Genomic DNA, 25,217 nt, shown 5'->3' on the forward strand with positions numbered 1-25,217 from the left:
TAAGTCCTGCCCGCTGCCACCCCGGGGCTTCCGCATCCCACCACTGGCCTTTGTCCGCCGCCGAGAAAACCACAGGGTTGCCAGGACTGTCCCAGGCTGAGGAGGAGGATGTAACTTTCTCCTCCCTGCTCCGCCTCCGAGTGCCCCGCCTCCCGGCTTCCGCCCTGCAGTGAGTGCCGACAATGGAAGAAACTGAGGTGAAGGAGACCCGCCGGGACTTGGAGCTCAGGACGTGTCACTGACTGGTAAGGAGAGAGTGGGGGGCACAGACTCTGGCAGTATGAGGGCGGCAGTACAGCAGGCAGGGAGAGAGGGTGTCCTCCCCTGCAGTGCAAGTCACACTGTATGTGGAGTTAGTACCAGGGAGAAGCTGAGAAATGGGAGTCCAGCCTGCTATGCTGGGATTTGTAGTCCCATGGAGGGGAGGCAATATTCACACATGCTGGGAAAGGGGGCTGGTCATATAAAGGTAAAATAATCAGTGTTGTGAGGGGGGCTGCTATGGCTGACCTGACCCCCTTCTAGAAATACACTATTGTCTGGTTTAAAGGGGAACTCTGCAGACTCTGGGGTAAAGGGGAACTCTGCAGACTCTGGGGTAAAGGGGAACTCTGATGTAAGTGGGATCTCAGTGACCCCCTCACATTCAGTGTGGTGTGATTTGAGCCCATTTATTTTGATCGCATGGATCGTGAGCTTCCTGTGCCGCAATCTGGTGTGAACCAGGGCTAAAAAAAAGAACTGTTCGTGCAGATGCCCTTATAAACTAGTTTTTGCATTACATATTTTTTGGGCCTAGAAGAATAACACTTGGCCGGAGTCGCGTGCGGGAGCCGCGAGTCATGGCATCACCCCTATTAGAAACGGCACAATGTGCCCTTTCTAAAGGGCACATGCGCCTATGACATGGGCTCATGCGCCGTAGTCATCGGCCTTCAGCTTTTTAGTAAATATCTCTTAAACCCTGGAGGTTTAGGGGATATTTCAAGCACCTACAGGTAAGCACCCTAATATAGGCTTACCTGTAGGTAAAAGTGGTTGTACAGGGTGTGCAACCACTTTAAATACAGACACCTAAAGGAACATATATATTGCTTTTTTCAGAATCCCATTACTTGGGCCAGTGGGATATAGTGAGGTTTAGGCAGGCATTGGGGGTGATTTACGAAAGGCAAATCCACTTTGCACTGCAAGTGCATTTGAAAGTGCATTTGGAAGTGCAGTCGCTCTAAATCTAAGGGGTAGATCTGAAATGAGTGGAAGCTCTGCTGATTTTATCCTCTAATCATGTGCAAGCTAAAATGCTGTTTTTTATTTTCCTTGCATGCCCCCCTCGGATCTACAGCGACTTTACTTCCAAGTGCACTTTCAGTGCAAAGTGGATTTTCCTTTAGTAAATAACCCCCATTGTGGTTAATTAAAGCTCGAGAAAAGAAAATGTGCACAAAGATCATGGCAGCCAATCACATTTCTGTTTATTTTTCCATAAAATGAAAGGAGAGACCTGATACTGGCAACAACCTTAATTTTGTGCTTATTTTATTCTTTCTAATTCTAATGCAACATCCTTCTTTCACATGCATAGATCTATATGCTGAATACATTTGTGAGAACATATTGTTTGTTTTTTAACATGGACATTCATGAATGGTAGGGTATCCATAATAATAAATATTACATCCAGTATTTTTATATTTAGTGTTCTTTTACCTGCTCTCAGTCATCTGTTTTAACACAGCAGCAACCAGCTCTTAAACTAGCCTACCCATTCCATTCTGATTGTACGTTTTCTGTACAGTCTTCTTTAGATTTACCAAGACCATGTCATGGGCATTTCATAACTGTCAGTAGTTGTAAATAAGATTGTATAAATTGGTTGTATTGGTTGTAATGTGTACATTCAAAACAAGAGCTGCTTGGAGCTTTTAAAACCAGACTGTGCCTGGAATACACTACAGGTTGAGTGCTGAGTGCTCATAACCTGGGAGATACTCAAATTCTCAAATATAACAGCTGATTATCAGACTTTGTGAGCAGAACATACTGCCAGTAGGCAGCAGGAGGGAAAATATAGAAGATTTTCACTTGGTCCCTGAAAGTGGAAACCCTCTTTAAATTTACATGGATTTTTTAAATCCTGTGAGCTCTTCTCATTGCTTGTATGTCTGCTAGTAATTAGCTAATCTTACAAGCTGGTTATTTCTTACTGGTGCTGCATGATTCTGGACAAAATGTGAATCACAATTTTTTTGCTTAGGAAAAAAAGATCATGATTCTCGCAGCGTAAAATCTTTCACATTATACAAAAAAAATTGTGCTAACTTTACTGGCTAGTTTTTTTTTAATTCATTAAAGTGTCATTTTTTTCCCAAAAAATTGCGCAAATACAGTGTGACATAAAATATTGCAACAACCACCATTTTATTCTCTAGGGTCTCTACAAAAAATATATATATACTATGTTTGGGGGTTCTAAGTAATTTTCTAGCAAAAAAAAATGATTTTCACTTGAAACCAACAAATGTCAGAAAAAGGTTTAGTTTTTAAGTGGTTAAACTTCCCTCATTTTCACACCAAAGTGTATTCCTTTGATCTAAAGGACAAATTGTTACAATGTTTATACTTAAGTATCACTGCTAAAGAATGTTGTGATTCTTGGCAGACTGCTCGTTTTTTTTTTTTTTTTTTCCTTTCTTTTGACGGCTGTCGGCTTTAGCAGAACAGAGAGAATTCTCTGCATAGAAGGAATCAGGAAATTTTTTTCAAGATCGCAACGGGGAAAAAATCGCGATAACGATTCCTAACGATTAATCGTGCAGCTCTACTTCTTACTTATTGCTACATTGTTGCTAACTCTAACTTTTGCCAGTTTTGTGGTGTACTTGACATATATGTAAGGATTATACAAACTAGTAAGAAATTTGTATGTCCTAAAGCTGTGGTCTCCTAACTTTGGCCCTTTGCTTGTCTTTATCCAGCCCTTGGGCCACTCTTCCCTCCACTGACACCAGTGATCAGGCACAATTCCTCCCGCTGACACCAATGATCAGGCACAATTCCTCCCGCTGACACCAATGATGGGTCACTAATCCTCCTACTAACACTAACGAGGGGGCACTATTCTTTCCACTGGAAACAATAATGGGGCACGGTTCCTTCCACTGACACCAATAATGGGGCAGTCCGGCCCCCCTAAAGTCTGAAGGACAGTAAACTGGCCCTTTGTTTAGAAAGTTTATATACCCCTGTCCTAAAGGATACTTGGGTATGCATTTACAAAAAAGACAAAATATAAGGCGTGCACATCTAGTGCGTTTCCAATGACAATTTATTAAATGATAAAATCTGTAGGGATAGGGAAGGCCTTATTGGTATAGCGAGTATTAAAAGTCAAGTCTGAATGAATGAAAGGACTACTTTTCTTGGCCGAGGCATCCCCACAATTTTTTGTACACACCACTTCATGTTGGTAACTTTCCTTCCCGGCAAACTCAGGGTACTTGAGCCTGTATTTGGTATACGCATCTCGATAGCTGCCTGCTCATATCCCTTCTCCAGAAATTTCTTACTCAATACATGGCTCTGTTCATCATAAATTTTTAGATGGGAACAGGTCTTTTGGAGCAGACAGAACTGACCAAGATGTACATTCTTGATCCATCTGGGATGGTGATTGCTCCAGGCATGGAGATAAGAATTTCCTGCTGATGGCTTAACATGAGTACGAGAAAAAATACGATATTCATCATCCACCTTCTGTGCAAGGTCTAAAAATATCAGCTTCTGACTGTCCAGCACATGTGTAAATTCAATCCCAAAGGGATTGTTCTAGCAGTGAGCCAGAAAAACTTCCAACTGACTATCATCACCATCCCAGATGATCATTGATGTAGTGGGCATAGAGATCCAGGTTCACCCCGAAGAGATTATTGGCCTGTCATTGGCACATCGCAGTGGGAGGGTCTCCGCTGGCGTCCGGTGGGGGATTCCTTCTTTTCCGGCACTTCCGGGTTGGATGTGCTGGCCATTCAACTCATCCCCCTGCGTGACACATGGATGCCTTCGGGGGCCATTGCTGCTGCCAGTTGCATGTGTGAGGGGTGAGATATTTATCATCTCTCCTAATACATTTATTTTATTTTTTATATTAATATTTATGGTGATTAGATGCAATGTTTTTGTGTATGTATGTATGTATATATATATATATATATATATATATATATGTGGGGTTTTTTTTTGTTTTTGTTTTGTTGTCTCCCCGCCTCTTCCAGGGGTGGGGCTTTTTTCCCAAATTTTTTTTTCTCTCAGTCATTTCATTTAAAAGCTCTTGCCTATGTTGGTCCTGATTAGCCTAGCTCTGAGGAAGGGGGTGCGCCCCCAAAACGTGTCAGCTGTTCCCCGTGATATGGTCCTGCACTTGTCCATACACTGTGTGATTTATATGGCTCAATTGAGAGTTGCTTTTTGTGAGTAACAACTTTTTATGGATTTTATCATTTAATAAATTGTCATTAGTAATGCACTAGGTGTGCGTGCCTTCCATTTTGTCTTTTTGATTACCCCATCTGAGGAAGGCAGCATCCACCCAGTCTTGTTCCTGTTGCGCTTCACTTTAGAAGACCCCTTAGTGCTGGAAGTGACTGTGTTTTTTGTGTTTCTACTGTTTGGGTATGCATTTAATGATCTCATTTCCTTTTTTTGTTTTTAAGGATGAAGGCGTTGAATCAGATGACTTGAAAAAAGATCTTCCATTAATGCCGCCTCCTCCAGACTCCAGTAGCATGAAGCTCACTATAAAGGAGATATGGTTTAGCTTTGCGGCACCCACAAATGTACGCTCAGCAACTCTTAACTTTTCCAGGTGTGTGTGGTTAAATGAAAAAATGGGCTGTTATGTGCTGTTACAAGGGTATGTTGTCATTGCAGGTTTAGCTTCTAAATGGCTTTGAATTTTTCATTTAGGCAATTGAACCTCCTCAGTACTGCAACTCCAGCAGTCAGCGCATGGTTGGTTCCTATTGACCAGTTAAAATCGTCTCTGAACAAGTTGGATACTGAGTGCACATTAAGAGTATGTGCTGTAATGGGCTGTATTATGACTGAAGCTTTGGAGGTGAGTGAAGGGTTAATTTGTTTATGCACTTGTTTTGGAATGTATGTTTGCTGTTAAGAGGGTAACGTGAGTGAATTTCCTAAATTATGACTTTATTCATGTGACTGTCATTTGTAATCTCATTGTACTCAGCAGAAAAAAACTGTAATTTTTTTTTTTTTTTTTAAATAGGCATCCTTAGTGTGTTCGTTTGGGAATCCAGCCTTATATGTTTATATTTTATTTATATTCCACTTTGGAAATCTCAGAAATTCATAAGAATAAGGCTGGCAATACATTATACAATTTCCTTGTACAATTTTTCTTTAGATTTAGCAAAACTGTAAAATATGAGGTCAAAAATAAACACTTTCAATTTGTAGGCAATCAGGCAGGCCCATGCACTACATAGTTGAAGGTCAATCTAAAGGATATTGAATAAGAAAATGGTACAATGTATGGCCAGCCTAAGGATATTTTCATAACTTTCTTAATGAGCTACTTGAAGGGATTGGTAAATAAGGAAGACTCAAAAACATACCACCAGTGGCCAAAAACCTTGAAACCTATGTATCCTTTAAAAGTAGATTTTAGAAGTACAAAGTGTAAAAATTCATATATCCAGATACATAGATAAAATAACATTTATCTCATATTCACACAATGTGATTTGAAACATATAAAACATATATCACTGGTAATATGACAAATTAAGAGAACTGAGGGTGTTATGTACAATTAATCCTCTACATGTTTTGTGGACAACATACCACATATGTTTATGCCAATACCATTAAAGACAATGACAAAACCCTGCACATAGCCATGTGTTAAAACCTTCAGGTAGAATATTTCCTGAACATCCTGTAGGTACGGCATATATCCCAGAGATGGGTGATGTTTGGCAATGACCCATAATGTCAAGTTCTTTTAAGGCCCCTTTCACACGGACGGATGGAATGGTGCATTTAGCTGTGGATTTTCTAGTTTTCTACCGCAGCTAAAAGCACACAATGCTTTCCTATGGCCTCATTCACACACTGCGTTTAGCTGCGTTTTGATTACATGCAGTTTGGTGCGGATAGAAAAAAAATAGAATTAACTGCATCCAGGAGCGATTTAGCGCAGCTATCTGCACATAACCGCAGGTAATCGCAGTGCACTGTGTCAGCTGCAGATAACAGCGCCGAGCTGCTCATCGGGAAAGGAAAAGTGTTTTTTCCTTTCCCAATGAGCGACAAGCACGGGGATCCGACTTGGATCGCCGCCAATGCCCGGCACTGTTTGGTATGAATCTTGAAGGGGAACTCCACGACAAATTTTAATTAAAAAACCGGCATGGGTTCCCCTCCAAGAGCATACCAGGCCCTTCGGTCTGGTATGGATTTTAAGGGGAACCCCCTACGCCGAATAATCGGCGTGGGGTTCCCCCCCCAAATCCATACCAGACCCTTATCCGAGCACGCAGCCCGGTCGGTCAGGAAAGGGTTTGGGACGAGCGAGCGCCCCCCCCCCCCCCCCCTCCTGAACCGTACCAGGCCGCATGCCCTCAACATGGGGGGTTGGTGCTTTTGGTGTTTTTTTAAATTGACACTTTTTTCCTAGGTGAATGGGTAGGGGTACGATGTACTCCATACTCATTCACATAGGGTGGGGGGCCGGGATCTGGGGGCCCCCTTATTAAAGGGGGCTCCCAGATTCCGATAAGCCCCCCCGCCCGCAGACCCCGACAACCGACGGCCAGGGTTGTCTGGAAGAGGCCCTTGTCCTCATCAGCATGGGGACGAGGTGCTTTGGGATGGGGGGGCCCGCAGGGCGCCCCCCTTGCCCCAAAGCACCAAGCCCCCCCATGTTGAGGGCATGCGGCCTGGTACGGTTCACGAGGGGGGGGGGCGCTCACCCCCACCCCCTTTCCTGACCGACCAGGCTGCGTGCTCGGATAAGGGTCTGGTATGGTTTTCTGGGGGTGGCCCCCACGCCGATTTTTTGGTGTAGGGGGTTCCCCTTAAGATCCATACCAGACCGAAGGGCCTGGTATGCTCTTGGAGGGGAACCCGTGCCGGTTTTTTATTTAAAATTTGGCGTGGAGTTCCCCCTCAAGATTCATACCAAACAGTGCCGGGCATTGGCGGGGTTCCCGTTCAATACGAGTCGGTACCCTGTCGGGTTGCTATGGAAATGGCAAACTGCAGCTAAACGCACTGTACAAATGCAGCTGATCGCAGTGCCTGGAGTCTTGAATTTCACAGAAAAAAAACATGCTTTTAACTGCGGCAGAATAGCCGTCCATGTGAAAGGCGCCTAAAAGTTAAAGTTTGTTGTTTTGTATTTACCTTTTGTTTTTTTACAGAATAAAAGCATTCATTTCCCAATGCGGAGTAAATACAACAGACTTACAAAACAAGCTCGCTACCTGCAAGAGAATCCCTCCCCTCTGCTTTGCAATTTGCTTCATCATTATTTACATCAAGCCAATTATTCCATTATTGAAGATGCCACACTGGTAAGCCTTAAACTTTGTGACTTCCTCAGCTGCCCTTGTGCTGTACTGGGCTTATTGTGTGTCTATGGGACTTAAAGAGGAGTTCCACCCGTTTTTGTGTTTATTAAAAGTCAGCAGCTACAAAAAGTGTAGCCTCTGACTTTTATTAAACACACACTCACCTGTCACACAGTCCACCGATGCGGCCGCCTGAAGCCACGCTTCTCTCCCTTTCCCATTCGCGGTACCGGCATCACTACTGTGGGCACCCGGCTGTGACAGCTTGCGGCTTCACAGCCGGGTGCGCACTGCGCATGCGCGATTAGCGATGCACGTCCTGAATGGCCATGCAATCTTCTGTGACGTATCCCAGATGATTGCAAGGAGGGAGGGGCTGCCTAGGCGGCCCGGGCGGAAGTGGGAGGTGGATACCTGTCAAAAAGGTCTTATCCTTATTTCATTACTGTTGTTAAGTGTGTGAAAGATTCTAGTTTGTTGTAAATAACATTCCTTCTGTGTTTGGAATGATTCTGCTACTTTCCCTACAAGATGAACTTTCTGCCGTGAATATGAAAAGCACCATGTCTCAGAGGACAAAGGTGTGTGCTATTTGTCCTTAACCCAAATGTCCCCTGTGCCTCTACAAAGTCCTGGCCTGTCATCACCAAATGGTCATAAAGGAAACTTCTATTACATTTTCATTGTTTTTTTTTTTTTTTTGAGAGTTTAGTGTCCGTTTCTCACATACTCTAGATCAGGGGTCCTCAAACTTTTTAAACAGGGGGCCAGTTCACTGTCCCTCAGACCGTTAGAGGGCCAGACTATAGTTTAAAAAAACAAAAACTATGAACAAATTCCTATGCACATTGCACATATCTTATTTTGAAGTGAAAAAACAAAACAGGAACAAATACAATATTTAAAATGAACAGCAAGTAAAGTTAAATCATCAAACTTACCAGTATTTCAATGGGAACTATGGGCCTGCTTTTGGCTAATGAGGTCAATGTCCGGTTCCATATTCGTCACTGCTAGTCGTAACAAGTGATGCAAGTGTGCATCAGTTAGTCTACATTTGGTTGGAGATTTCAGATATTTCATTCTGGAAAAAGTCTGTTTACAGACATAAGTGCTGCCAAAGATGGTTGCCATTTTGAGTGCATGGTTCCTGAGATTAGGATACCCTGTTTCCCTGAAAATAAGACCTAGCGTGATTGTCAGTGATGGCTGCAATATAGGCCCTACCCCCCAAATAAGCCCTACCCTGAAAATAAGACCTACAAGGACTTTAAATAGGGCTTATTTGGGGGTAGGGCTTATATTGCAGCCATCACCGACAATCACGCTAGGTCTTATTTTTGGGGAAACAGGGTATGTTTCAGAAGGGAGAGATGCATAGAAATTAGGAAGGCTGCTTGACTTGAATGCGTCTTTCAGAGAGTCACAATTCTGCAGTTCAGCTAGTTCCATTTGCCCATCAATGCAGTCTGATCAGTGCCCATCAATGCTCACCAACGCAGCCCAATCAGTGTTCGCCAGCGCAGCCCAATCAGTGCCCGCCTCACCATCAGTGCAAGTCCCCCCTCACCATCATTGCAAGCCCCCCATCTCCATCATTGCAAGCCCCCCTCACCATCATTGCAAGCCCCCCTCACAGCTATACTGTGCCAAACAATGTCTCACCAGTCAGTGTGTGTGCACATCGGGCATCTCCTGCTGCTGTGTCATGGCTCACTGTGAAAAGTTCGGGCGCGCTGTGATAAAAGTCCCACCCTCCTCCTACCTAGAGCAGCTCATGTGATAGACAGAACACTGCCTCTATCACACGAGCTGGTCTAGGAGGAGGGCGGGACTTTTATGACAGCGCGCCCAAACTTTTCACAGTGAGCTCCATGACACAGCAGTCTCCTGCTGTGTTACAACTGGCCCGCCCCGAGGCCTGGCCTGTCGGGAATCCGGCCCTGGGTGGGGTGGGCCAGAAAAATGTCCTCGGCGGGCCGCATGTGGCCCGCGGGCCGTAGTTTGAGGACCCCTGCTTTAGATTGTCAGATTTGTAATCCCAATCTTCTAGTAGATCAACAATGTGTGTTTGTCAATCAAATCCCTGGCACTATTGCAGTCACCTGTTTTCATCTGGTGGATGGGTTTGACAGGTTACCATCATTGGCTGTGTGCAGTAGTAGGGCTCCATTTACAGTAACAGAAAAGCTTGGGTGTCAAGTGCAAGGAACAAACACATACACTGTAGTTCACGTAATTGCAGGTATCTCTGTTGTGCTTACATTTGGAAAGATTGAGTTTTTTTAACACAACTAGCGTTGCTTTCTGTCACTGACCCATGTCTGATAGCTGTACCTTGCCTCCTGCTTGTCATATACCCTGACCTCCTATTGCTGGCCCTTATCATTTATTTGTTTTAAATCTCCAGCCTGACAAATAATATATATGCTATTTGGCAACCCTTCTCTGCCCTTTTCTGGCACCTCTCTTCTCTATCATACGTATTGATTCACCTCTTGTTACTTGTGATTCTTTGGTACCTTCTTTATGTCTCCTGCTCACTGTATTGTTCATGCCCACCTTGTAAGTGAAACACCCACCTTCATTTAAATGACATAATAATAACTTAAATGCATACTTTTTGAAACTACACTATAGTTTCTTTTTACACACCAGGGTTTCCAAGGTGGATGGTCTCAACCATTTAGCAAGAGGCAGACTTTTTAATATGGTTTCCAGTTTCTGAGTGTAGCATTTAATCCTTCAAACCTTTTGAAGACTTGTTTTTTTTTTCATTTCAGATTAAGGGAGTGATTTTGGCACATCTGTGTACCATTGGGGAGATTTTCCTTCACTTCCTGTTCCTTAGCCAAAACAGGAAGTGAGAGGAAATCCCTCCAAAGTGAGGAAATCCCGGTGTGTTACCAGAGCTAGGGTGTCCATTGGAAGATTTCCCCTCTATTCATGTCTGATGTCAACCCAAAAATTTTTAATTTTCTTTTACTCTCACATTCAGTAACGGTCAACAGGACAAATAGAGGGGGTGAATCTCCTTAATGGGAGCACAGGCCATAGAAAAAACTGACAGGTGTTCTAATCTCTCTCCACTTTATCCAAAATTTAAAAAAAAATGCCTTTAGTTACACTTTAACGTAGATAGGTTTATAGATCTGTTGATTCTGCCAGAAATCCTGTGAGCTTCTGATTTTTTGTGCACTCTGCCTTGCTGCACTAAATTCTCAAGAAGTTTTATTATTCCTACCCAATTTTTCTCTGCTGGACTACAGAACACCCCTTCTTTTTTATTGTGATAAGGAGAAGGTGAAGAGTTGAGTAGTCCTAATCAGGAGAAACAACATTGCTCTTCCATCAATACAATAAAGTGAGTGTGTACTCTGGAGTCTCACCTCAAACAATATTGTCTAGAGGTGTCTGCACTACAGAATAACTCTCCCCAGTGTTATGAAGAACATTGTAGCCATTGCATGGCTGGACCGTTCAGTTGCTATACATTTAAATATTAGATCTTGGGTTTAGATAAATATATCATTTTCATGATGCCAGAACTGCCTCATACAATTAGAAATTGCAAATACAGCTGCCTACATAAACCTTTTTATAATTCCAGACATGGCTATATTTTACATTTTTTTTTGGACCAGTGTAAGTATGTACAGGATACCATACCTGGCTTATGTTCCTGGAAGCTAGAAATTACTGAAGTAGACAGTGCTACTGCAGTGATCTCCACTTTCTTCTGGGTCCCATGCTGAGTGGTGAGCCTGATGCATTAGGAAAAGAGGAGGTCAGCCGCTCAGCATGGACACCTTTCAGAGAATGCTTTGCATTTTCTTAACCACTTGCCAGCCGCCCACAGTATATATACGTCTTGACCTTGACATTGAATACAGTTGTTATGGCAACAGCTAGCTGCCATAACCCTGTTTTTTTTTCCATTAGGGTAAAAGTGGCCCTCGGAGGCGGATTCGCTGCGGTATCACTTTTAGAGGCAATGGGAGAGGTGCGCCACCTCCTGCTGCTTCATGATTGTTTCCGAGCTTACCGGAGCCGTTGGTATGCCCGGAACCAATCCGATCAGGCTGATGGCTAGGCAGGAAATCGAGTGAGGACAAGACTGCCCCCATTCGACTCTATGCCCTGGGGGACCTGTAGCGACATCTGACATCCCTTCCTGTTCTCGGGCTTAAAGAGATTTTTTTTTAACTGCTCGGGTGCGCAAAATCACATACCTGTACGTGATTTTGTGCATGTGGTTTAGGGGGCGCACCGCTCCCGCTGTGATTAGACACAGTGGGGGCCAATCAGCAGGTTCTGTGCCCGCGATGGCTGCCGCAACCCGTCGATCTTTCACAGGAGAGATGGATCTGCGGTGTGCCGATGCAAACAAAGCACACCGCTGATCTCTCATGGAGGAAAAGTGAGAGATCCTGTTTCAGCTAATTGCAATCTCTTTTCCTCCAGTATAATACTCCCCCCCCCCCCCCCCCAGTTAGAAAAACCTCCCAGGAACACATTTAACCCCTTGATCGCCCCCTAGTGTTAACCTCTTCCCTGCCAGTGTCATTTATACAGTAATCAGTGCATTTTTATAGCACTGATCTCTGTATAAATGTCACTGGTCCCAAAAAAGTGTAAAAAATGTTCGAACTGTTTGCCACAATGTCGCAGTCCCGCTAAAAATCGCTGATTACCATAATTAATAGTAAAAATAATAAAAAAAAGAAATAAATTTATCCCGTTTTGTAGACGCTATATAACTTTTGCGTAAACCAATCAATATATGCTTATTGGGATTTTTTTTTACCAAAAATATGTAGAAAAATACGTATTGGCCTATATTGATGAAGATTTTTTTTTTTTTTGTATATGTATTATAGCAGAAAGTAAAAATTGTTTTTTTTTTGTTTTTTTTTTCAAAACTGTTGCTCATTTTTTGTTTATAGTGCAAAAAATAAAAACCCCAGAGATGATCAAATACCACCAAAAGAAAGCTCTGTGTGGGGAAATAAAGTATACCAATTTTATTTGGGTACAGCATTGCACGACCGCGCAATTGTCAGTTAAAGTTTAAGTTTAACGCTGTGCTGTATCGCAAAAAACGATGATCAGGAAGTGGGTAAAACCTTCTGGGGCTGAAGTGGCTAAAGTCAAAGTGTCAGATTTTTTTACTTTTTTTTTTTTTGCTTTTAAGGGGTAAATGAGAGATCTGGGATCTTTTTGAGCCCAGATCTTTAAATAAAGAGGACCTGTCATGCTTATTTCTATTACAAGGAATGTTATCAAAGTTATCAAAAAAATAAAGGAACAGTGAAAAAATTAAAAGTAAAAAAGAAAAAAAAGATTTCAAGTGCCCCATCCCTCCGTGCTCACGCGCAGAAGCAAACGCATACATAAGTCGCGCCCACATATGTAAATGGTGTTTAAACCACACATTGCCACGATCGTTACAGGGACAGCGAGAGCAATAATTCTAGCACTAGATCTCCTCTGTAACTAAACAGGATGCCTGTAAAAAGTTTTGAAGCATTGCCTATGGAGATTTTTATATATATAAATAATGTTTAGGGGTTCTAAGTAATTTTCTAGCAAAAGAATACCAATTTAAACTTGTAAACAAAAGGTTCAAGAAAAAGCCTGGTCAGCAAGTGGTTAATGAATGAAAAGTCAGTGATTGAATGAAAAAGCAAATGAGACATCACTGTCCCACCTTTCTTCCTCATCCAATCAGAGAACCCTATGCATTTATTCAGAAGATTTCTGTGTTCAGTAAGCAGGAGTGCAGCTGCTTGATGCAGGACCTGGAAGCAAGTGGAGCTCACTGATGTAGCAGTGTCTAGGTCATCAGTGATCCCAGGTTCCCGGGGCTTCAGCAAGGTATGGCATATACTGTATTTAGTTACATTGGTCCAAGCTTACTGATGTAACTGTGTATAATATTGCCATGTCTAGATTTATTCTTAAAAGCACACTCAATCAGTACTTTATCACAAAAATTAATACTTAAAGTGGTTGTAAATCTCTAAAATGCATATCCCTCTCTAGTGCGTACATGCTTCTATCCAAAGCATGGACTGTGATTTCTGTCTCATCTTCTCCCTGTGTTATCATGAGTCACCTTCGATAAGCTATGGTGACACCACAGAACCTTGGAAAATGGCTCTGTGGCTCTGCCCCCAGTCAAGCACAAAGAAGGTGATTGACTGCCTCAGCTATGCATGTTTTCCCTATGGGGGGGGGGTGTCTTTTCCCTCCACTAAAGTCCTAGATTACCCCCTCTTTTTTTTTTTTTTTTTTTTTCCCTCTCCTCCTCTCTTTCTTTATCGTACATCATGGGACAATCCAGGAAGTTCACCCCCCTATATAACCCCTCCTCCTTCCCAGGAGTACCTCAGTTTTTTCGCCAGTGTCCAAGGTGTTGGTCACGAGTGAAGATCTGCTCTGAGGAGCTCCAGGAGGGATCCATGCTGGATTTAAATAGCCTCCATAGACCGAATCCATCCAAAGTGCCACTGAGGCCAAAGTGGATGGTACACGGCCTTGTATCCGAAGCACAAGGTTTCGCCTCTAACGCCTCTCTATGCAGGGCTGGACCCTGGGACCCAGGGCTTTGGTCATGCTACATTACCTAAAAGCTTTTCCTGGCGGGTTGCTTTTTACAGGTCCAAGGGAGTGGAACCCGAATAAAAAGGGATCCGGTCCTTAAAGGTTTGCTAAACGCAGCCCGCCGTGATGGGTGAAGGTTGGATTGACTGTTAATTCAGCAAATCCAGTGGTAGGGATAAGGTAAGGGAAGAAACTTGGGAACTAAAAAGTCCACCTATGCTTTCTTCTTTAAGGGAAAAAATTTCATGTCTTAAAATCTCCACTAGAGGGAGTATATGCACATACCTTAATCTGATGTCTTCACTTCAGCTCAGTGTCAGCCTGTGTGTGGCCTCAGCAGCTTGTGCAGGGTGACTCCTCTCAAGGTAAGAGATCTGCAATGCTTTTCTCCCCCACAGCAGTGAAACAGCAGTGGTTGTACCCCCCTTCTAATACCCCCCTTCCCCTCCGCGGGGGGTGGGGGGATCAGGGGGGGTGCGGAGTTCCCACTTTTTTGCCTCAAAAGTTGTTTTCCTCTGCCCACTGAGTCATGGGCTCTGCCCCCCCCCCCCCCCCCCCCGTGTTGGGTCTGCAGGCCCAAAAGCCACCCGTGGATCAGCGCAGGAATAATTTTCAAATGAAAAGGAGGGGGCGGGTTTAGGAAGGGGGCGGAGCCTAGGAGCGGTGGCGTGCAACATCCACGAGGATGCTCGGAGGCTTAAGGATCAGCTGGAGCAGTCTCTCCTCGGCAGCGAGGAGGAAGCAAGCAGCCTACACTGGGACACAGGAGTGGGGCATGTAAGGGCTGCAAGTGGCATTCCTGATACAGGAAGGACATTTTTTCCAGCACTAGGCTGAACTTAATAGCGGCATCACTGTCATGACTATGTTCAGCGATTAGTGCAATTTAATAGTGCCTCTGCCTGTTGTGCTTAGGACTATGCGTATCAAAAAAAACACCACAAAAACCAAAGATTTCACCACCAGGTGTTAGGAGTACCAGTCGTGTCTCCACACTGTCATCCTCGCTTGAAATACCAATTATGGCAAGCCAGGATGAGTCATTGGAACAAATCGATGGTGCAACTGCTTCTCACATATCAGCCCCTGTATACGTGACTGAAGATGTCTTTTCCTCCATCCTGCAGGGCCTGGAAGGAAGATTAGTGGCTTTAATTGCATCCTTCATTCAAATGGATAGGAAGTGTGCTAGATCCCCCTCCCCCATTTTAGACCCTTTGCAAGGGGAACAGTGGGCACAGCATGAGGTGTTACCCTCAGACGATCAGGAGGAAAGACAAACCAATGATTCCTCTTCAGGGGAAACAACGCTAGATGAACCTTTTTCAGCCTTGCAATCTGAGAAATTGCTGATACAATCTCTTACGGAGATGGTTCATTCTACTTTCATGCTACCCCTAACAGTGTCTGCTGAAAGCTCGATTTCTTCCTTGGGTTCCTTAAAACCTTCACAGCCTTTGCATGGGTTTCCTGTTCATGCATTACTAGAACAGCTTATTTATGCTGAATGGGATCACCCGGATAAGCATTTTCTCCCTCCAAAAAGATTTTCAGTTCTCTATCCCATGGAGGAGAAATTCAACAAAAAATGGAAGGTACCAGCAGTTGACGCTGCGATTTCCACTGTGAATAAAGGTCTAACTTGCCCAGTAGACAATGCACAAATGCTTAAGGATCCAACAGAAAAAAGGTTGGAATTCCTGTTAAAATCCGCTTTTTCCTTGGCAGTTGCTGTTACTCAGCCTGCAGTCGCTGCAATAGGTGTCTGTCAATCCCTAAAGGACCAATTTAGACAGGCCCTTAAAGAGGTTCCTGCAGAACAAGCCCGGGAATTGGCCGAACTACCAAAAACATTATGCTTTGCCATAGATGCCATTAAAGATTCTATTCACCAGGCGTCCCGCCTTACACTTATGCTAGTACATATGCATAGAATCCTGTGGTTAAAAAATTGGTCAGCCGAAGCACCATGTAAAAAACTCCTGACTGGGTTCCCTTTTCATGGGGATCGGCTATTTGGGGATGATTTGGACAAATACATTCAAACAATTTCTAGTGGGAAAAGTACTCTTTTGCCAGTCAAAAGAAAGTATAAATGCCCTTCGTTTAAACGGGCTCTTTCTCCTGCACCAGGGGCTTCCGCCTCTAGGCAGTGGTGACAGCCTCCGCCGTCAGACTCTAGAGGAAAAACTCAGGGTCAGGCCCAGGCTCAAAAGAAGTCCTGAGGCCGGAAACCTCCAAAGCAGAATCCTAAAGCCTCATCATGAAGAGGCCCCCCCCCCTCGCCAGGGTGGGCGGAAGATTTCTGCAGTTTTCAGAAGTCTAGCAAGTGGAAATTCAGGACAGATGGGTCATCTCCACGGTAACTCTGGGGTACAAGCTGGAATTTCTGGACTTTCCACTGTCTCGTTTCTTGAGGTCAAACGTTCCCAAAGATCCAGAGAAAAGGCAATCTCTGTTTAGGGCACTAGACCGAATAATGGCTCAGGGGGTGATCATGCAGATCCCCACAGAAGAGCAAGGTTTGAGGTTTTATTCAAACCTCTTCATAGTACCAAAACCGAATGGAGATGTCAGACCCATTCTAGATCTAAAGAATCTAAATCGGTTCCTGAAGTGCCGCTCCTTTCACATGGAGACGATCAGGTCAGTAGTTTCTATCCTACTAGGAGAAGAACTTCAACATCAGGGATGCATATCTGCATGTTCTTATATTTCCCGCTCGCCAAAGGTTTCTGAGGTTCAATGCAGAACAGCAGCATTTCTAGTTTGTAGCCTTGCCATTCGGGCTAGCTACAGCACCCCAGGTGTTTACAAAAGTCCTGGCCTCACCTCTAGCCAGGTTAAGGGTACAGGGCATAACAGTCTTGGCGTACTTAGACGATCTATTGCTAATAGACCCAGTTCGTAGCTTGTTTAGAGCAAAGCGTGCGCATTACAACCAGTTACCTGGAAAGTTTGGGTTGGATTCTCAACCTAGAGAAATCTTCCCTAAAACCGATAAAAAGGCTGGAGTACTTGGATCTGATCATAGACACAGCCCAGAAAAAGGTGTTCTTGCCTCAGGCAAAGATCAACTCCATAAGAGAGCTGGTGCGGATGGTCAGGTCAAAAGGCGACCCCTCCATTCGCCTTTGCATGAGGTTGCTAGGAAAGATGGTGGCTTCATTTAAAGCGATTCCCTATGCCCAGTTCCATTCAAGACTGTTGCAAAACAGTATCCTGTCTACTTGGAACAAAACAATTCAAGCTTTAGACTTGCCAATGCGGCTGTCCCCAAGGGTGTCCCAAAGTCTCAGTTGGTGGTTACTAACCCAGAATCTGCTGAAAGGAAAATCCTTCAGACCTGTTATCTGGAAAGTGGTAACGACAGATGCCAGCCTTTCAGGCTGAGGGCAGTACTAGAAAAGACAACTGTCCAGGGACAGTGGTCAAGAGCCGAAAGAACGTTGCCCATCAATATCCTAGAGATTCGGGCAGTGCGTCTGGCTCTGAAGGCCTGGACTTCCAGGTTACGGGATTGTCCTGTCAGGATCCAATCCGACAATGCCACAGCTTTGGCCTATATCAATCACCAAGGGGGCACCAAGAGTCTCTTAGCGCAGAGGGAGGTGAACCATATTCTAACTTGGGCAGAAAGGAATGTTCCATGACTATCGGCAGTCTTCATTCCGGGAGTAGAGAAATAGCAGGCGGACTACTTGAGTCGCCAGCAGTAATTCCAGGGGGAATAGTCTCTTCACCCCGACATTTTTTGGGCTATTTGCCAAAGATGGGGGACTCCGTACGTAGGTCTTCTAGCGTCCAGATTCAACATGAAGTTAGTCAACTTTGTGTCCAGGACAAGGGATCTACTCGCATGCGGAACAGATGCGTTGGTGACCCCGTGGGATCTGTTCTCACTGATCTATGTATTTCCCCAAAAGACCCGGAAGGCCATGGAAAACAACTGTGGTGGATGACCAAAGAATTCTTTCCCAGGTGAAGAAAACACCCTTCACAACAGTTGGCCAGATCAAGAACACTCTCCAGGAGGTAGGTGTAATGTGTGTCAAAGTCAACAATCAAGAGAAGACTTCACCAGAGTGAATACATAGGGTTCGCCACAAGATATAAACCATTGGTGAGCCTCAAAAACAGGAAGGCCAGTTTAGAGTTTGCCAAACAACACCTAAAAAAGCCTTCACAGTTTTGGAACAACATCTTATGGACAGATGAGACCAAGATCAACTTGTACCAGAGTGATGGGAAGAAGAGTATGGAGAAGGAAAGGAACTGCTCATGATCTAAAGCATACCACCTCATCAGTGAAGCATGGTGGTGGTAGTGTCATGGCGTGGGCATGTATGGCTGCCAATGGAACTGGTTCTCTTGTATTTATTGATGACGTGACTGCTGACAAAAGCAGCAGGATGAATTCTGAAGTGTTCCGCGCAATATTTTCTGCTCATATTCAGCAAAATGCTTCAGAACTCATTGGACAGCTCTTCACAGTACAGATGAACAATGACCCGAAGCATACTGCGAAAGCAACCAAAGAGTTTTTTAAGGGAAAGAAGTGGAATGTTATGCAATAGCCAAGTCAATCACCTGACCTGAATCCGATTGAGCATGTATTTCACTTGCTGAAGACAGTTGCAGTAGAGGTCTGGCAGAGCATCACCAGGGATGAAACCCGGCGTCTGGTTATGTCTATGCGTTCCAGACTTCAGGCTGTAATTGCCTTCAAAGAATTTGCAACCAAGTATTAAACAGTGAAAGTTTGATGGATGATTGTTAATCTGTCCCATTACTTTTGGTCCCTTAAAAAGTGGGAGGCACATATACAAACTGTTGTAATTCCTACACCGTTCACCTGATTTGGATGTAAATACCCTCAAATTAAAGTTGAAAGTCGTTCGTTTCATTTCAAATCCATTGTGGTGGTGTATAGAGCCAAAAAGATTAGAATTGTGTCGATGTCCCAATATTTATGGACCTGACTGTATATCCTCAGCAAGGAGTGTCTCGGAATTGGCTGCTCTTTCTTGTAAAGAGCCATGCTTGATTATTCATGAGTGGTGTTACGCCCTCGTCCAGACTTTTTGCCAAAAGTGGTTTCAGGTTTTCACCTGAACCAAGATATTGTCCTGCCATCGTTTTTTCCAAAACCATGTTCCAAGGAAGAGAAGTCACTACATTGTCTTGATGTGGTGAGAGCAGTGAAAATCTATTTAAAGACAATTGCTCAGATTAGAAACACTGATGTCTTATTTATTCTGCCAGAGGGTCCTAAGAAAGGACAGGCAGTGTCGAAATCCACTGTCGCTAGGTGGATTCGGCAAGTTATAATTCAGACTTATAATTTAAGGGGTAAGATTCCCCCTTTCCATGTCAAAGTGCACTCTACCAGGTCAGTTAGTGCTTCTTGGGCAGTGTGTCACCTGGCCTCCATGGCTCAGATCTGTAAGGCCGAAACTTGGTCTTCAGTACATACATTCACCAAGTTTTATCAAGTGGAAGTAAGGCCGTATGAGGATATCGCCCCGATATTCGGGGCACAGTGTGCTGCAGGCAGCAGTATAGGTCCTCAAGTCTGGGAGAATCCTGCGGGTTGTGTCTCCGTCCCGTCAAATAGCATTGCTATGGGACGTCCCATTAAGTTATTACTTAGGATCTGTGTCCCATGTTGTACAATAAAGAAAATAGGATTTTTATAACAGCTTACCTGTAAAATCCTTTTCTTGGAGTACATCATGGGACACAGAGGGTCCCTCCCCTCTTTTATGGGTTTAAATATATTGCTTTGCTACAAAAACTGAGGTACTCCTGGAAGGTGGAGGGGTTATATAGGGAGTGAACTTCCTGGATTGGGTATACCAGTGTCCATCACCTGAAGGTGCCTATATACCCATTAAGTTATTACTTAGGCTCTGTGTCCCATGATGTACTCCAAGAAAAGGATTTTTACAGGTAAACTGTTATAAAAATCCTATTATTCCCTTCCTAGCTTTTCTATTTTCTCTTCCACTTTTGCTTTTCTACAAAATAGATACGGGAGTTAGTGGCTCCATGTCTCTCTTTATGTGGCTTAATTTTTAGACAATATACGGAAAAGATACAGCCATTCTGGAAATAGTCTTGGTACTGCATCTTTGACGTGTATGTCTTTTCAATATTGAATTACCGAATGGATTTGATGTATGCTTTACTTGCTTATGTTGATGTCTATACATTATCAGTGTAATGTTTTGTATCCGCTGTTTCTTGGTTTCCATAAATAAAATATTTGAAAAAAAAGAAGTCCTAGATTACACTCAGCTCGCTGCTGAATGCTGTGCGGCTTGTGATGTCACACCTGCCGCCTGCAGAAGCTGAGAAAATAGCCTTTGTTCTGTGTGTTTTAAAAGGCTGCAGAAAAGTAAGTGCTGTAGATAAAGAGGTACAACTTAAATTGGAGGATTGGTTTAATCTCTGTGTAATCACCTGAGGCTTATCACTTCAGTGTGTATATTGTATGGGGTTTTATTTGAAGTAGTACTTCAAATAAAACTTTTTTTTTTCCATAATACCTAGGGTAAAGGCAAGTTTTAACCCCTTTTTTTTGTTTTTGTTTTTTTTTTTTGTCTTTCTGTGTCCCATTGGGGAGATCTACCTTCACTTCCTGTCCTATAGCTAAAGCAGGAAGTTAGAGGAAATCCGTGCAAATTAGGGGAATCCGTTGGGGCTGCGCAGAACTAGTGTCCCCAATGGAACGTTTTCCCTGTATTACTGTTTTGGAAACAACCCAGAATTTGGGATTCTTTTTCTTTTGATGATAATGGTAAACAGGACAAATAGAGAGGGTGAAACTCCCTAACGAGTACAGAGTTAGCAATAAAAACCTAAGCGGTGTTCTAATCCATCTCTACTCTGTCCAAACTTGACTTTTCTTCACTTTGCCACCATTTAATTCAGTCACCAAGGCTGAAGAAAGAGGTCCTGTGCAAACCCAGATTAGCTCTAGTCAGGAGCTTACACGGATGTGAGGACTGTCTCCACACCTATGTGATAGCTCTGTCACTTGAGAGGACATGATCTGACCCCCCCTTGCGATAGCAATAAAGTTAAAAGTGGTTCTAAAGCTAAAAAGTTTTTATACTTTATTGCCTACATAGGCAAAGGAAGCAGCATAGAGTGGTTCATTGAAATAAGTACATTATTAATATTATCTTTGTGTCACAGAGTGATGGACTCCCTGCTTTGGTCACCTTGAAGAAAGGGCTTGTTGCTCTTGCCAGGCAATGGATGAAGTTTATTGTTGTTACACCTGCTTTTAAAGGCGTTCGCTTGCTCAGGCCAGCTCAACCACTGAAGCCTCAAAATCCAGTCAAGAAAGAGGAAGATGATCTGAATGGTTTGGAGAATGGTGCAGCTCTGCAGAGTGACACCAGTGCTGATGGTGCAGAGTTTGAATTCGATGCAGGTATGCCTTTTCTATATATTGTTCTGAACATAATCTGTTCATTTTTTACGGCTTCTGAGATGATGAACTGTTTAATAATAAGGTCAAATTCCAGAAAGATCTTATGCACACAGCAGCTGCCAGATGCCCATTTTACAGGTGTCTAACTTTTTTCTGCCCCTCCACACCCCTCTATGTTACCCTGGGGGTTATTTACGAAAGGCAAATCCACCTTGCACTGCAAGTGCACTTGAAAGTGTACTTGGAAGTACAGTTGCTCTAAATCTAAGGGGTAGATCTGAAATGAGTGGAAGCTCTGCTGATTTTATTATCCAATCATGTGCAAGCTAAAATGCTGTTTTTTATTTTCCTTGCATGTCCCCCTTGGATCTACAGCGACTTTACTTCTAAGTGCACTTTCAGTGCAAAGTGGATTTTCCTTTAGTAAATAACCCCCACTGTGTCCATGTACACATAGGTGTTTAGGGGCAGAAATCCAAACACACCAAAATCACGCTCAGGAGAAGAGCGTTTGGGCAGAAAAAAACCTGAATGCACCTAATCCCTAGGCACGTTTAGTGCTTGAGCATTCATTTCCATGGGCAGAATAAATTAATATTCTGGGAAATTAAATGAATAAACACCCAAATGCTTGATGCGCCTGAACATGTCTATAAGTGCTTAAAAACATTTGAAAAACATAACTTTAGGTGCGTTCTTCAAGCAGTAGTAAACGCAGCTTTTTAACCTGTGCCTACAGTAGGTAGGTGCAGTGAATATCTCCTAAACTTGCATTGTTTAGGAAATATTCACACTGGATTCAGCTTGTGCCATCACCAGCTCTAAAGGGACGGCATACCCACGCTATCCCTTCAGAACTCTGTGCCGTGAACCGTGACTCCTGTGCGCATGGCGGCTCAGCCATTTACAGGACCGGAGCCAGCGAACCCGGAAGGAAGACGGGGGGGAAGATGGAAGTGACCGCACACTGCTGGGTGGATTTGTTCTAAGGTAAGTACTTCATAATGTGCTAATATGCGATGCATACTACTACATTATACAATTGCCTTGCAGGGGATTTATTTTTTTTTTTTTAAGACAGTGGTTTACTGCTGCTTTGCTTCTCCTAGGAGAAAGGCATTCAAAAGAGCTGTGTGTGCATGAGGTCTAAAGCTTTATTATTGTTTACACCCATCTTCTGTTTCCTACTTCTGTTTCACCACTTCTTTCCAAAACAGTGGTGTCTACTAACCTAATATCTATCTATTATTTTTAGTACCACTTATTTAATTCATGCATTTCAAGTGCAAATTATGCCCACATTAAAGCCCAAGTTTAGCCTAAATTAGAACCAGAAAAATCTGCACAAGGGAGATAACTTACCTTTATAATGCATCCCCTGAGCTGATTCTTCTTGTTTTAGGAGAAATCCTCATCTGTCTGAGCCTCTCCTCACCCCTGACAGTGTAATATTTCTGTGTGGCAGGGTTAAGCCACCTTTCACACTGATGCAGAGTTTAGTGATCATGTGCCATTCATAGAAGCTCTAGTATGGTTTTCTATGAATGGCAGGTCTGTAAGGAAAGGGTGTGCATAGTGGAGCTCTCTTGATGGCGGCAGGGGTGTGGGGCTTGGACAGATAAAGATTTCTCCTAAAACACAAAAAATCAGCACAGAGGACATATACTAAATGTAAGTGTCCCTTGTGCCGATTTTTCTGTTTTCAATTTAGGCTAACCTTAGGCGTTTCTAAAGGCAGAGCATTGTTTACCTTAATGCATTCCCTGCATTAAGGTAAAAAATGTCCCAGTAGTTGTATCACCCCCTTTTACTTACCTGAGTCCTATCTCAATCCAGCGCTGTGCCTGTCTGCAGCAGCGTTAGTCTCTCTCTTTCTCCCTATAGGATACAGAGGCAGCAGCGGGAGCCATTGTAAGTGTATGGGGATGCAGCGGCTGCAGGGGCACAGACAGTGTGCATTTACCCAGGTCAAATTGGGATGTGCGGCTGTGTTTGTGCAGCTTCTGCTTCCTATACATCTTAATGGGCTGCCTCAAAGCAGAGCCTGGCAGATTAAGCCACATAAACTCGCTGCCCATTCACAGGCTAGGGGCCTTCACACTCTATCATGGCTGCGACTTGTCACACTGCAGCAGAATGGGTTAATTTATTCAGTAGAGAGCTCTCCACTGTCGTGGAAGTTCCCTACCTGTTATAGTGTGTACAGCTGATGTCTGGAGCCCTACAGTTCCTTTTGAGATGGCTTGCTAGAAGCATCTAAACGTGTGTCCTATAAGCGTCTGCTGTCTAAACAGAAACACAGACCCATATTGTTAAGGTGATGAGAGGTAGATTCTATATCCAAGGAGCACCTGACTAGCCTGGTCTTCAAGGGATGCTGTCTTTTTAGACCTACTCTCGATGTCATCATCATGAGGGATATCATGGGAGGCAAGAACGTACACCTGGCTCAACTTTAGATGTCCAAGGAAAGGTCATCAGAGTCTCATAAGTCTCCGTCATGTGCTTGTAGATTATCGTGGGCTGGCATTCAAATTTTTTTTTTTGGTCACTTTCCAATCCTCCTGTAGTCAGCAGTATAACCTGACAATATATGACTTTGTGTCCCTCAATGGACTCCCCATAAAAGGATTATATGGTGAATATAATAAATACATTTTCACTTCATCTCCAGCTTTCTGCTTCACTGCTCTCTGATTTACTATCACTATCGAACCTTAAAGAAATGTGTATAATAAAAAAAAATTACTGATAAGCTCACACATAGATAAAATTAAAAGCAGGGATGCAGTGGGTACAAATGTGTAAACCATGGAAAAGACACAAATTGGTTGTGTTGTTCATTTGGTCATCGTGTGTTTGTCTATTAAAATTATGGGTTGATCATGCAGAAATCCAGGTAATTCCAAAGAGCTGACATATTTTTTCTTGTACCTATACACCATCTTTCATGTGTGTTCTTTGAAAAAAATTGGCTTTACGACTCAGCCATTTTTAAAGACTTTGAAAAATGAACATTTGTTCTTTTGAATCTAAAAATATCCTATAAGGGTGTAGGGCTGAGGTAATTTACAGTATCTCATAAAGGTTAGTACATCCCTCACATTTTTGTAAATATATTATATCTTTTCATGTGACAACACAGAAGAAATGACACTTTGCTACAATGTAAAGTAGTGAGTGTACAGCTTGTATAACAGTGTGAATTTGCTGTCCTCTCAAAATAACTCAACACACAGCCATTAATGTCTAAACTGCTGGTAACAAAAGTGAGTACACCCCTAAGTAAAAATGTCCAAATTGGGCCCAAAGTGTCTATATTTTGTGTGGCCACCATTATTTTACAGCACTGCCTTAACCCTCTTGGGCATGGAGTTCACCAGAACTTTACAGGTTGCCACTGGAGTCCTCTTTCACTCCTCCGTGATGACATCACAGAGCCAGTTGATGTTAGAGACCCTTCGCTCCTCCATCTTCCGTTTGAGGATGTCCCACAGATGCTCAATAGGGTTTAGGTCTGAAGACATGCTTGGCCAGTCCATCACCTTTTACCCTCAGCTTCTTTAGTAAGG

At 43.4% G+C, this 25,217-nt stretch overlaps 1 protein-coding gene across 1 annotated transcript in view; it reads left to right on the top strand.

Annotated features, from left to right (window-relative positions):
- The window catches only part of BLTP1 (bridge-like lipid transfer protein family member 1), a gene marked incomplete in the record, with an annotated part of 561,636 nt that overhangs the window by 337,367 nt on the left and 199,052 nt on the right, over positions 1-25,217 (top strand). The window contains 4 exon segments of the mRNA XM_073603515.1: positions 4,713-4,864; positions 4,966-5,116; positions 7,446-7,598; positions 21,405-21,645. Coding sequence (XP_073459616.1) covers positions 4,713-4,864; positions 4,966-5,116; positions 7,446-7,598; positions 21,405-21,645 — 697 coding nt within the window.

The sequence above is a fragment of the Aquarana catesbeiana genome, linkage group LG01 (assembly GCF_042186555.1).
Source record: "Aquarana catesbeiana isolate 2022-GZ linkage group LG01, ASM4218655v1, whole genome shotgun sequence".
Classification (NCBI taxonomy): Eukaryota; Metazoa; Chordata; class Amphibia; order Anura; family Ranidae; genus Aquarana; species Aquarana catesbeiana.